Consider the following 14,469-nt stretch of genomic DNA (forward strand, 5'->3'; position numbering starts at 1 on the left):
AGAGACCTTGAGTTTAACCTACAGCATCAGGATCAAGTGTTCCTGAGACCCTGAACCTACCAGCTGAGGAGCCCCGTCTAACCTCTGACATTCCTGTAAGTTTCATATTACGTTTATCTGTATCTCCTGTTGCATATTTGCCGACCAAAAGACCAAAGCACAGAACAATCCTCTCCTCTTCCTTCCTACTGTATTTATCAGTGATCCCTTAAGTGGCAAGACTCCCAGGCTTTGTCACATACTGAGACATAAAACAAGACTCCTCTTACTGGTCAACTCTGGTACTGACAAAACACTTCAATTCATTATGAACATGAGCAGTTTATGCCACAAAATTCAAAGACCATGTCTGACATATTGTTTGATACATCAACACAATATTAAGGCCACTGCAAGATAGAAAGCAGCAAGCGAAGCCACCACACTTCTATGTATCATGAAGATAAACATGTGATCAGTACAGAGTTAATGTTGCTCTAATTTGTTTCACATAAGATGCAGCTTAACAATCCATACACACTAATAGTGAAAAATGTGAAAACGATGCTATGTCCTGCAAAAACAATTCTCCATATTTCCACAAGAGGGCAACAGAGGACCTGCAGCTTCTCATCCTGGCAAACTGTAAATCTATTTCCTGAGGTGAAAACAAACTGAGGGTTTTATCACTGAATCAGTGATGTTGTTATTGTGCTGGGTCGTCTACGGGTCACATATTTCACAACCTTTTAAATCAGAGGCTAGAGCAGTGATTTCATGTGGGTTTTTTGTCAGTGAGAGCAAACAAATACAGTATATTATTTAAAATACATCATTTATATGCCATATAGTGACAATATATGGCACCAACTTCCCAATGAGTACTCCTTCACAGTTACTTACTTACGGAAGTACATGCTTTTAGACAGATTAATTACTCAATTTATTTTATTTCTGATCATCTGATGAGTAGACTACTAGCTTGTCAACTTATTTTAGATTAACTGTGGTGGTGGTGGTGGTGGAAGAAGTACTCAGTGTAAGACTACTTCATTACAAATCCTATAATATCAGCTAAATAGTCCATAGTGAGGTTAGAAGAATAGGGATGATCCTTTGGACTTATTTTTCCATCTGGGGATAGACAGGAGCCCTGCATATGGTCACATATAGAGAGTATTTGGACAATATTTGTGGCACTTGTCATCTAAAATACTATCTCAGCTTAAAAACTGAAAGTCATATTGAAAAAAAACTGTTTTGCTATGAGCAGCATGACGCTTCACTGAAGAGACTAATGTATAATTGTATTAATCAGCACTACTGTGAAAGTCACTTGCCATCACAGATTTGTAGGTATATTAAAGTTGTAACTATTCTGCCTGATATGAACTATTGTTGCTTACAATATATAAGACATGACTAATAATTTAGTTTCATATTGCATATATGTATATATGATTATGAGGATAAAGTTGTTGTTTTTTTCCCCCCATTAGCCTATTAATAGAATAGAATATATCTTTATTGTCCACCAGGGTGGAAACAACAGTATAAAAACCAGACAGCAGTTAGTAAAACGCATATACACAAGGTCATATTACACATTAAAACAGTTCACACATAGTTCAGTCATCTTGTTGAGTTAATAATATTGATGCCACTTGGTATGAAGGACTTCCATTTCCATTCTTAAATCCATTTTTAGTTGCCAGAGATGCTCTAAGGCGCCTCCCAGGGTTTCAAGAGCTCAAACTAGCTGAGGAGAGGATGGGAGCTATCTGCCAAGACCCTCCTCACTTTCTCTTGTGTTTTTGGCCTATAAATCTGTTACAGACACGCACACAGTCGTCTCTCAAATGTGAGCATTTTCAAGATTATGTAAACATTATACATCAGTCTCTTCAGTGAAGCGTCATGCAGCTCATAGTAAAACATTTCTTTTTCAATATGACTTTCAGTTTTTAAGCTGAGATAGTATTTTGGATGACAAGTGCCACAAATACTGTACAAATACTCTCTATATGTGACCATATGCAGGGCTCCTGTCTATCCCCAGAGGGTAAAATAAGTCCAAAGGGCCATTTCCTATATCATACCTATTCTTCTAACCTCACAATGGACTATTATGCTGATAATACTTATGTACTTTTACTTAAAGGTCCCATATTATGCTCATTTTCAGGTTCATACTTATTTTGTGTTTCTACTAGAACATGTTTCATGCTGTAATGTTAAAAAAAAAACTTTATTTTCCTCATACTGTCGGCCTGAATATGCCTGTATTTACCTCACATCACGAATGGGCAGAAATCCTGACGGCTTGTTTCAAATGCAGAGTTTCTGAATACGGGCTGTGTGTATTTCCCTGTAGATTGAGTGTTTCGATACTTTCACAGTATTTATATAGGACTTAAGCCTGCTTTATAATAAAAAAAAAACATGAAAATCTCACTTTTTTATAATAGTGGACCTTTAAGTAGGATTTGTAATTGTAATTTGTTTGTAGTTTTACACTGAGTACTTCTTCCACCACCACCACGACCACTACAGTTAATTGAAAATAAATTGAGTGTGTGTGTGTGCGTGTGTGTGTGTGTGTGTGTGTGTGTGTATTATCCAGGGTTAGATGTTGGGACTCTGTAAATGGAAACCAGCCTCTTTGGCAGCATCGTCACGTGATCTCCATAGCAACCAGTGAGTGTCATCAGTTCCGCTCTGAGGAGGAGAAGTGCAGCCTCACAGACTCAGTCAGCTGGAAACACACTGACACACTTTATAACTACTCTGCTCTGCTTAATGTGACTTTACATCGGTCCAGACGTCTTCCAGCGAAGACTACAGCCATTCTTACCTTAAATATCTGGAGAGAGAGCGAGCTGACAACCATGAGTCACCTCAGCCCAGGGTAGGTACAGTTTATTCAATGTTTTAATATTCAAGAGTTTGGGGAGCTGATATGTTTTTGTTTTACTTAAATTTACTTGAAAACATTAAACGAACTCATTAATACCAATATATTATGGGAGGTAAATGTCTGGCAATTAGCTAACGTTAGCTACTTTTAATTGACTCTTAATTATGCTAATGATAACTAATTGTTAAACAAAGTGCGTCACAAAACGACACTATTCTAGCAAGTCTAGCAACATAGTCACCATTGAGGCACTATTTACTACTATTAGGCTGGGCCATATTGTACTAATAAGTCCACCAAAACTAATAAACCATTAAAAAACGTTTTAAACTGCAGTTTTGTCAACAAATGACCTGAGAAACATCAGAAGACAAAGATGGAGAGTGATGAAAATACTTTTTTTGTCAAAGAGGTATTAAGATCAAATTTACTTTACTTTAAGTACTTAAGTACTTAAGTAAACATTTGAGGTACTTGTTTTTTAGTATTTCAATGTGTTACTTCAAACTATTTTTCTGATAGTGACTTTACAGATTAAGATTTTACATTCAAAACAAGTTATAAAACATGATGCATTGTTATGGATTACACTATTATATGAAGTAGTTAAAATGAGCTCCTCCACCTCAAACTGCAACATTAAAGTAATATAATACAGTAACACTGATTATATGATACTGATTCTCCTGCAGAATGAGTACTTTTACTTAATACTTGTGTACTTGTACTTGAGTACATTTTAATGCAGGACTTTTACTTGTAATGGAGTATTTTTCTATTGTAAAACTTTAACTAAACCTTTTGAATACTTCTTACACTACTGGTAGAGTCCATCTGCCTATTTTATTTATTATTTAAATTTTCTTTACCTACAACCGATTCAGACTTGTTTTACTTACGTTTAAGTTTTGTATCCAGGCTTAGTTGTACAATGTACAGCATTTATTAGTCACTAAAGCACTAAAGAGTAGGGCTGACCCGAATGCTTCGAAGCTTCGACCGTTGCCATGGTGATAAACCTCCAAATCAGTATTGGCATGCTTTGTTTTTTGTTTTTTAATATATGTAATAATAAAGTATAAATCCCCCCAAAAAACATGAATTAAGGAATAATCCCACATCATTATTCATTATTCATAGTCAACATTAGTGAGGCAGCGGCACTGTAACGGGGAGTTTGAGACAGACAAACTGAAGAACATGTCGGCCTGCTGCGCTGCACCGCGAAGCTTCGAATACCTTCAAATATTTCTCACCGAAGCTTCGAAGCCCAAAAAATGGTATTCGCGACAGCCCTACTAAAGAGGCATAGTGATCTACTTTTAGTTGACTCCAAACACATGCCAATGCTACTGTTAGGCTAGGGTACTAACAGGCCAACTAAAAGATAATAAAAAACACAGCTTTGACACATTAGCATGATATATTTCTGTGCCACAACGTATCTCCTCAAAGCGTCATTGGGTCAGAGAAAGTCATGTAAAAAATGACCCGTGATAGTTCAACCATCTTGTTGTGGTTCAAAGAGAAATCTGCAGCCAAAGCTGAAGAGCACCAGAGACAACGAAGCCGCAGGAGCACAAAGAGGAGGCAGACGGGGTTTAGTGTGCCATCCCCTCTAATTCCTGTGCGTAATCAGACACCGGTAACAGACCCTATAGTTGTAAGATCCTGTTGTCTCGTACACAAATGCTGAAGGAAATCAAATCTGTGTCGGAAAAAACACTTTCAGACGGGCCGGGCTGCCGACGACCTGATGTCTCATTAATGAGGACAAGAAACAACAACCAACAAACAAACATGGTGCCCCACTAAAACATTTGATTGAGATTCTGGTTTTCTGTAATCAAGAACTCTCGAGTTACTCAAGTGGAAGTCAAAATTTAAAGTCTGGGTGTCTTAAAGTGAAGCCTTTTTTTTAATTACGTTTCTTTGGCTGGGATTAATTGAGTGTCTCTTTTGTGTTTTTATCTAATTTCTGCAGACTTATTTCAGCCTACAACAGTCTCACAGACCGACATCTGGCTGGATACTTCAGCAACACTCGGATCAGGAGACACCTGCAGAGAGCAGGACTGGTACGTCAACAGGTTGATGATGATGATGATGTTGATGATGATCAGGGGCCGTATTACAGAAACTTCCCATCTTAAATTAAGATAGGAAGAGTCTGAGATAGGATTTGGTATTATAGAAACAAATCCTAACTAACTTTAGGAATCCTATCTGATCTCATGTTAGGAAATACTGAATACTCAATCCAACATCGCTTATCAACTTTTATACCTGTTACCTAGCAACCAACGCTTCTTTTCTCGTCTCGCCAAGCTAAACAATTTTGCAACCGTTGTTTTTCTCATTGAAACATACTGACACATACATTGAAACGTACAAAAAATGGAGCAAAAACTACATTGGGCATTAGAGGTGTCGGTAACATCTGTAGGGAAATCCAAAGATGTTCTTTTTGGGAAATTTAGAACAACGCTAACTCGGGAGATAAAAGAAAGAGAGTGGGTTAAGAGAGCAGACACAGTGCATACCGTATCTGGCATCCAACGGAGTGATGCTATCAAAAAGAAAATAAGTACACATGATACAAAGAGGAAGGAAGCTCTAATGTCCAAAGAGCAGAAGAAAAGTGGTGGAAAGTGAAAGTTAGGACATCTTGACGGTTAAAGTTAGGAGAGTTTATTTAAGATTTTGGGAAGTTTTGATTCTTGTGTGATACACTTTTCCTATCTCAAGTTAGGAACATTGACTTAGAAACTGTTCATTATGTAACGCCTTTTTCCTAAATCAGGTCCTAACCCTAATCACCATGGTTACCAAACAGTTAAGATAGGATCTGCAAGTTAAGTTAAGTTTCTGTAATACAGCTTCAGGTCCGTAGCTACCATTGATGACATCAAAGTCACGTCCTCAGTGTCGTTGTTCGGAATTTAACGACCTTAAAAACTATTCACACTCTACAGTTACGCAGAAATTACACATGGTGGTTTAGAAGACTGATTCTCACACTTTTACCACTAAATAAATAAAAATGTGATTGTCTTAAAACTAAAAGATATTGAATTTAATTAAAATATATTTAAATAATTTAGTATTTCTCGGATTAAGTATTATATTCTGGCAGTGTGAAGGATTTGAAACAGTATTAGGGAAACAAAAATATACAGAAAATATAACTGAACACTTAAATGGATGGAAAAAATGGTTGCTGCTTGCTTGGCGAATATGGATGTACGACCTCTTCTAGTATTTGTAATATCCAGGCTCTGATGATGATGATAATGGTGATGATACGGTGAGAACTGGCCACAAATACTGTCTATATTATCACCAACAGTATCACTCATTTTACAGTCTGTAATCACTTGCAGTGAGGGACATTTTGTTATTTTTGATATTGTAATCTCGTAATCATTATTATCATGATTAAATATCGGCTGTTAGGTAGTTGCCATCAGTAACATGAAAGCTGCATAAAACATTATTTAAAAGCTGCAAGGAAATCTACTTTATCTGGCAGATTTAAAGCCTTTAACGGCTTCAAATCTCTCAATCTTTAAGTAATTAAGTTTAGTTAAGTTAACAGTCCAAAACCAAACAACCGCCAACTGTCATCAGTTTCTGATTCAGATGTTGTTTGTGACGGCGTAGGACTTCATTACTCGTAGTAGATGGTAAATGGACTTGCATTTATATAGCGCTTTTCTAGTCTTCAGACCACTCAAAGCGTTTTACACTGCATGTCAGCATTCACCCATTCACACACTGATGGCAGAGGCTACTAAGGTGCCAACTTTGCCCATCAGAATCTAATTTAAATACTCATTGACACACCGATCGCTACGCCTTCGGGAGCAATTTGGAGTTAAGTGTCTTGCTCAAGGACATCGACATGTGAGCATGACCCGGATCAGCCGGGGATCGAACCACCGACCAAGGCCTTTAATGATCTTGTATCTCTGCACAAAATACCAGCTGTTGATGACCTCAGTATGAAAACATTGTTAACTGTCTTCAAAAGCCCATGTTGTGTCTTGAACCCTGCTGGGTCCGTTGTTGTTCTCAGATCACCAGGAGTGGACGTATCGTCCCAGACAAGGAATACAGACACAAGCTGATCCAGAGAGCCCACCAGAGACACATTCGAGAATGCCTCGCCCAGGCCATTTTCCACAAGGTGCTGGAGATGGAGGTGGGAGGAACACACTGTACCAGAGACAAAACAGTCAAAACACTGTCAGCTAATCTGTGCTTCTCCTTGAATAATAAATGATGCTAATTTGCGCTGTTCTCCTCCCATACAGCGCGTCCATCAAATAGAGATCAAAAGGAAATTGGAGGAGTTTGCAAGGAGGGAAAGAGTGCATAAGATCAAAGTACGTCATTTACATTTAAACACTGCTTTGCTGCCCTACTTTGTAAACTAATGACTCTTTAATCATATAAAACAAAAACAAAAACATCATTAGCATTTACCATTATTTAAAGTGCAATTATTTATAGATAATTGTGTAAAAATATATCTCAATTTGGAACAAACACTTATAGCTACACAAAAAATAGCAACAACATTAATGAATGGTCTTGTTTGGAAGGTGGATCGCTCTAAAAGGTATGAAGAAGAAATCATCCGCATCCTGTCTCCACGCCCACCCACGGGTGCCAGGGGCATCCGAAAGCAGCACTCTGGTCCAGAGGGGGAGCACTCTGAATCCTCCGAGTCCGTGAGTCAAAACACCCGTCATGGTGCACCAGTAGATTGGGTGGATACTGCTGTAACAACACATTTAATTATCTGATCCAAGTCCTTAATCAAGTACCTTTTGAAATTTGACCTTTAATTAAAGCATCTCCATCATGCAAAGAAGATTTTTAAATGCCACGACATGGTCTCTGAGATATTATGTCTGAGTTTAAAGCCTCGACCTTTAGTTAAAGACCTTTATCAGTTAATGATGGATAGGTCAATCAGATCTGTGTTTTACAATATAAAAATATGAGGTTCAATTTTAATTGTAGTTCCCTCATTAGTATGATTTTTTTATTGCTTGAAAAACACACAGTCAAAATGCATCATCCCTCCAACTTTGGTTAAAATCAGACAGTTAGCCTCACTCTGTCCAAAGCCTTCCAGCACCTCTAAACATGATTAATTAACACATTTTAGTTAGTTCAACACGTACAAACAATGAAGTGTAAACACAGAGCCAGGCTAGCTGTTTCCCTGTTTCCAGTCTTTATCAGTGGGCAACCTTCAGGTCTGAAAAGTGAAGCCAATGCAGAAGTGCCTTAAACTTGCATTCTTTCTAATAGCCAGCAGGGGGCGACTCCTCTGGTTGCAAAAAGAAGTCTGAATATATAGAAGTCTATGAGAAAATGACCCTACTTCTCACCTGATTTATTACCTCAGTAAACATTGTAAACATGAGTTTATGATCTCAATCGCTAGTTTCAAGTCTTCTTCAATACAGCATGATGTTCATTTAGTAAACTATGGTCCCATTAGGGTCAAATAGACCATAAAGCAGGGTATGCTTTACGGCGTGGCTACCTTGTCATTGACATTTGGTGACGGCCAAAATGCCGAACTCAGGGCTTCACAACCGCAGTTCACAAACCGATGGATAATGTCACAGTGACTTCATCCACTTCTTACATACATACAAGCTATGGTCTTTATGCTAAACTATGTACTAGCTGCCTCCAGGACAGATTTATCTACCATACAGATATGTATCAATTTCTCATTTAAGCAATGTTGAACTATTCCTTCAATTGTAGCACCTACATTTGGCAGTAGTTGGACAAAAAACCGAGCTTAAGTCCAAGACATTCTTTCAGATGAGGAATGTCTGTCATGAAAATCATTATCTGTGACTGCTGATAGTTGGCATTGGGCATGTTTACACTGACACCTCCGCCCACACATCATCAGCGGTAAAAACATGCTGCGCTGGCTGTGCCATTGTTTGCCAGGCTCTACGCCCTACTTTGTGGTGAGCGAAGAGCAAATTTCTTACCATCTGAAGGCAGCTTTAGATTTGAAGAGCTGTCTCAGCTGCTGTTTGCTGTGTGCGCAGACAAGAGTGTTTTAAGTGAAGTGTGTTATCTTTGAAACATAAAAAGTCACAGACCTTGATGCCAGAGTAAATAGAGCTGGTAATCCTGGCCTTGATCTCTGTGTTTACCCTGTGAAATCTCTCTCGTATTAAGTCTGCAAACGTCTCACACTTCAGCACGTGGAGGCTTGTTTGAAATACATCAACAGAGATTAGTTGGGGAAAAAGGTCAAGGCACATTACTAATGTGCATTTTCACACATCTATTGTGTCATTTATCTTAAACTGATTTAAAAAAAGCTTATGATTTATAACATTAAGGAACATTTCTGTATAATGATATAAATATGTATATCATTTATAATAGAGCAGATTACATTAAATTGAAATATCACAACATATTACAGTGAGAAATATCAAAATGAAGAATTATAAAATGCCTCTTCCTCCAGTTATGTGTGCCTCCAATATGTACTGTATTTTTACATTTTCATTAGCAAAGATTTATGAGATCAAGCAAAGAAAGATATAATATCATAGAACAAATAAGCTGCATTTAACAGAACAATACCTAAAATTCAAAAACACCAACATATGATACGATCAAAAGCTCTAGAAGAAGTACTAATTAAATCTTACGGAAAGATTGTTTTGTCAACTGCTTTTTTCCAAGGTCAAGAATGAACTTTCAACCTAAATATATATAATGAAAATGTACAAATATTATGTCATAAAACAGCATTATTCCTCCCATTATGTCAGCCTCAAACGTGTGCTTTGATTCTCTTCAATTTATACGTTAAGTTGTTTTGTTTTACTGAAGCACAACAAACAATCAAATGAGACACATTTATTACTCTCACAGCCTTTTATTCACTGTATTAAACTTATTTTACACTGTACTGTATTGGTTTCCATAGCGACACATATACAGTGTTTGTAATTAGCAGAAAGCTGATTGTGTGTTTGTGCTTCTGGTGCTGCAGCCGGGCTCGTCTCGACCCAACACGGCTCCGGGGAAGATGCAGAGGCCCGTGCGTCTGAAGCCGATCCACAGCAACAGCACCACGGCTTCACTCAGACGCAGCTCCCCTTACAGACTCCTGGAGTCCTCCAATGAGAACGACCAGCCGCTCAACTGCACTGTGAGGCCGCAACACATGAGCGACTCATTCGTTCATTCACCCATTCATGTGCCTTTACAACATTGTCATTAATCTGCTGCACAGCAAAAACACTGAAGTCTTTTCACTTTGTTAACTTCTCTCCCAGATGGACAAGGAGTCCCAGAGACATCGGACCACAACAGAGGTCTCCAGTGGCATCTCACCCTACGTCCTCCCAGTCATCAACAACTTTGTCACCCCAGTGCCTCCAACCACGAAGAGGAAAGAGAGGGGGGTAAAGGTCACTCCCAGCGGCACGCTCAGAGGCCGCAGACTGCGTCCTACCACCGCCTCCAGCGGAGCTGACGTCAATGAGGTCTTTATCGCTCTTTATGTTTTCCCTGGCAACAAAACCTTCCACAACAAACTTACAAGCTGTAGCCCCTTTGGATTAATTAGCAACAACAATTAAAATTTCTAGACAATGCATTGATTTTTGCAAGAACTAGCAGGAGAAAGTTATATTATATGACTTGGTGTGTGTCTTTTATAAATGTGTACTTCTAAACTTTGCCAAAATGCAAATACAGAACAGCATAGAGGGATCCTGAGCATTTTATATTCATTCATCTCAGACTATTGTTAAATGCAGTATATATTATATATAAAATATATATATATAACTCAGTGGTAACACTATGGCTGGACAATAAACAAAATCAAATTAACTAAAAGCAAATTAAATATCAATTTAACAATGTTATGAATCTCTGACCTTAATTTATTTATGCAATTGAGTCCATTCTTAACTGGTCATATTGCAATTTATCAGGACAAAATATCAGAGACGAGGCAAAATGAAAAAGAGGCATAAGTCAGTAACATATTATAAGAATAATTTACTTTATATTATAAAGATAGAGTACATCCGTCACATCAAATTTGGGATTTTAGAAATTAAAACATTTCCCTAAACTAGATTTAACTGACCCCAACCTGCCTTTTTTCCCATCCAGGACCCTCCCATGCTGAGGAGCTCTGTGCACCAGAGCAGAGTGTGTGTAAGCATGATGTACTTTGGCAAAACGGTGCATCTCTCCCACGACATGACCGACATGAGGGATGAGGTCAAAGTGTTTCAGCAACACTGTGGAGGAGAGAACCTGTGTGTCTTCAAGGGCAAACTCCGCGAGGGAGGTCAGTGTGAGGATCTGAGATTGTGTTTGTTACATACGTGTGTTTGTGTACACAATTAAGAGCAACTCTCAGGAGGGAGGTCGTTTAGATAATGCAAGTGTGTATACAACAGCCTTTGAGCAAACAAACTAACTATATTAAGGGTCACCCAGTCAATAGAATAACTTAAAATTGAGTTATTTCTGCATCTTGAAAATGTTCTTACCTCTCACCTACATCCTCAATTTTTCCCTCAGAGACATTCCAGTTCATTTCAAGGCGACACCGAGGTTTCCCCTTCAGCTTGACCTTCTTCCTGAACGGGCTGCAGGTGGAGCGGCTGAGCTCCTGCTGCGAGTTCAAACACAGGAAGGGCTCCAGACTCGGTGGCCGGCACGGACACTTTGGCTTCTGCAGCGTAGAGGGAGCCTCTCCCTGTTACAAGTAAGGTCTCCTTTTATCGCTCCTTCTCAAGCCATATTTTGTGCTCTATTTGGTTGTTGAGGTAGTAGCGTTTGTTATGCATTATTGGGTGTTGAGAAGGGGACGGCCCATTGTTATTCCAAAACACCAATAGTCCAAAAAATGCCCCATTGGACCATAAAAAGCCCATTTGTCCGACAGTCCGTTACCCCGAGAACCAAACGCTCAATGTTCCAAGGTCCATTGCTCAGAAAATACACACTCTCCGTGCAAACAAACAGAAGCACATGGCTAATTATTATGAAGAATGACAGTGATCAGTTGGAACAAAGGATTTCATTGGTCGAGGTCCGTCCAAATAATTTTCCTCCACACGAAGGGGCTTGCAAGCACTCATAAGAACCCACAAAATCAGTTTTCATAAATTTTGGTGTGATTTTATGTATGCTAAGTTAAGCTTACCATCTCCTGGCTCCAGCTTCATATTGAAAATCAATATTCTATATTAACAACTGATCAGACGACTACTTGTATGTGAAAAGGGGTTGCTACTAAGCTGTAAAAATGGCTGTATGCTATCTGCTCAGCACCATACAGCAGACAGACAAAGTCAGCAACTAGCTAGTTAACATAGTGGAGCATTTATCAGCTAAACAGCCAGATATTTCCCTCAGGAGTTGTTGTATAACAAAACAGAGCAGAGAGTGAATATTGGCCAGAAACATGACTCCAAATGAATACTAATGTTGCTCTTTGTCTACTCACCAACTGTTTGGTAACAGCCTCACCATATTAACTTGATGATAATCTGTCAAAACATCAAACTATTCCTCTAAACTTCACACTGTACAGTATATCATGCTCAATTTTCCAGGTGCATTATAGCAATGGGATTGGACAAGAAGCCCACTCCTCCACCGAAGAGGGTCAAAGAGGACGGAGGAAGAGAAGAGTCAGTCCCCAGCCCAAAGGATGCTCCTGAGATGGAGACAGAGAGGACTGGAGACGAAGCTGCATCCCACTCAGAGTGTGAAACCAGACAACCACAGGACATGGAGACTCAAGTCGAAGAAGAAACAGCAGCCGAGGAGGACAAAGTCAGAGACGGTATAATGGCTGAAACATCTGAGTAAAAAGAAAACACCAATAAGAAATAGATATATGCGACTGACTTCGCAGATCTTTTCCATACAGTGCATCTCAATGAATTTTCTCCATGTCTTCCTCCTCAGATTATGAGGAAGATTTTGAAGCAGACGATGAGGACCCTGCAGAAGATGCCGAGGCAAAAGAAAAGAAATCCTCGTCTCCGTCCGGTGAAACTGCAACACGGGTTAAAGAGAGAGACGCCTCTGAGACTGAAGATGACGAGAAGGACGGTGGGTGGAATCTCTTGTTTGAACACATCTTTCAAGTACTGCATGAGAAGAAAATAACTGAGAGTGAAGTGGCATTTCATCACGCATAATTTACTCCACTTTAAATACAGCAAAACAGAATCACTCTGTATCTTTTAGAAGGAATTCAAACACTAATTTCTGTTGATCTAAGGAGCCTAGATTTCAATGAGATGCTGAACTTTATATAAGGGAATTACATTGTGTTGTCTATAAACCAGAAAGACATCTTTTGAATGATTTAATGATGTATTTCCTGGGGATGGGGGGGAAAATCAATACAGCATAGTTTCGCGATATTTTGCGTGGCAATATTTTATCAATACACGGACGTCGAGTATCTTATTAGATAAAACAGCTGTTGATAAAAAAGGTAATAAATCACAATGTATTGCAATATATCTTGTCGCAATACTAAATGTTTAAAATCGCAATAAGATCGTATCGTGATAACATCGTATTGGGGGCCCTCTGGTGATTCTCACCCCTAGTATTTCCCTACTATGAGAGAAACTGCTACTTCTATTTATTTACGTTATAAATTGGAAGTTTGGAGAGTTAAAGTATTCATCTTTCTTGCACAGAGGACATAAAGTCTCGTTCAGGCTCCAGTTCCTCAGGCAGTGACCGGGAGGAGAGCGACGCCGAAGCCACCAAAGACTCCAGAGAGGACGAGAAAGCAGAGCAACCTGAAGTAGTCACCCAGGAGGAAACTGCTGTTCCACCAGACGAAAGAAAAGATGAACCACAAGAAGCTGCTGTCACTGAGGTCGAGCCTGCTGCGCCTAAAGACTCAGACATACAGGACAGTGCGGGGGACAGCACAGAGATAGACGTCTCTGACACCAGCGTCCCCTCAGGGAACGAGAAAAAACAGAGCGACGACACCTCCGGAGACAAAGAGGTGGAGAAAACGGTAGATGAGAGCAAACAGGAGGAGGAACCGGAGAGGGGTGAGTATAAACCAACTAATACAACTCTGGAGATTTCACCTGAGTGACAAATGGATCAGTCCATCTTGGATGGAGGTTTTTCCACTATTATCTCAACCAGGGCTTTATGTGGTGTGCATAGGTAAATACAGTAATACAGCCATGGCAACAACTAAATAATTATCACAGTACTGTATTTTCGGTTTGTGATATTTAAAGTAAGATTGTGAAGATTGTTGTAAAATTTGATAGTGGAAAAATTACTTGTGTGTTATTTTATTTTTTCCATTATTTTTCTTTTGTTTGTGTCTCTGTCAGATCCACTTTTTAATGTTAAATTTCAATTTGAGTTTTGAGATGTTTGGATGTTACTAAGAAATTCTCACCTATAATAATAATAATATTTCTTTTAATTTTTATCACAACTGACAATGTTTTTAGGCTTAACGTAAGCCTGTTCTAACTTAT

General features: G+C 38.9%; 1 protein-coding gene across 2 annotated transcripts in view; it reads left to right on the forward strand.

Annotated features, from left to right (window-relative positions):
- Nucleotides 1-14,469, forward strand: part of erich3 (glutamate-rich 3) — an 18,953-nt gene continuing 4,484 nt past the window's right edge. The window contains exons 1-13 of one of the 2 annotated variants that reach the window (XM_037769394.1): nt 1-95; nt 2,603-2,887; nt 4,881-4,974; nt 6,975-7,100; nt 7,213-7,284; nt 7,504-7,632; nt 9,954-10,112; nt 10,240-10,449; nt 11,090-11,270; nt 11,507-11,693; nt 12,547-12,779; nt 12,905-13,051; nt 13,654-14,022. In XM_037769394.1, the coding sequence (XP_037625322.1) occupies nt 2,868-2,887; nt 4,881-4,974; nt 6,975-7,100; nt 7,213-7,284; nt 7,504-7,632; nt 9,954-10,112; nt 10,240-10,449; nt 11,090-11,270; nt 11,507-11,693; nt 12,547-12,779; nt 12,905-13,051; nt 13,654-14,022 (1,927 nt within the window). In that variant the 5' untranslated portion in view covers nt 1-95; nt 2,603-2,867. Of the gene's footprint in view, nt 96-2,602; nt 2,888-4,880; nt 4,975-6,508; nt 6,886-6,974; nt 7,101-7,212; nt 7,285-7,503; nt 7,633-9,953; nt 10,113-10,239; nt 10,450-11,089; nt 11,271-11,506; nt 11,694-12,546; nt 12,780-12,904; nt 13,052-13,653; nt 14,023-14,469 lie in introns of those variants that run through there. The other variant, XM_037769395.1, reaches the window with a different exon arrangement.

Source organism: Sebastes umbrosus, chromosome 5 (assembly GCF_015220745.1).
Source record: "Sebastes umbrosus isolate fSebUmb1 chromosome 5, fSebUmb1.pri, whole genome shotgun sequence".
Classification (NCBI taxonomy): Eukaryota; Metazoa; Chordata; class Actinopteri; order Perciformes; family Sebastidae; genus Sebastes; species Sebastes umbrosus.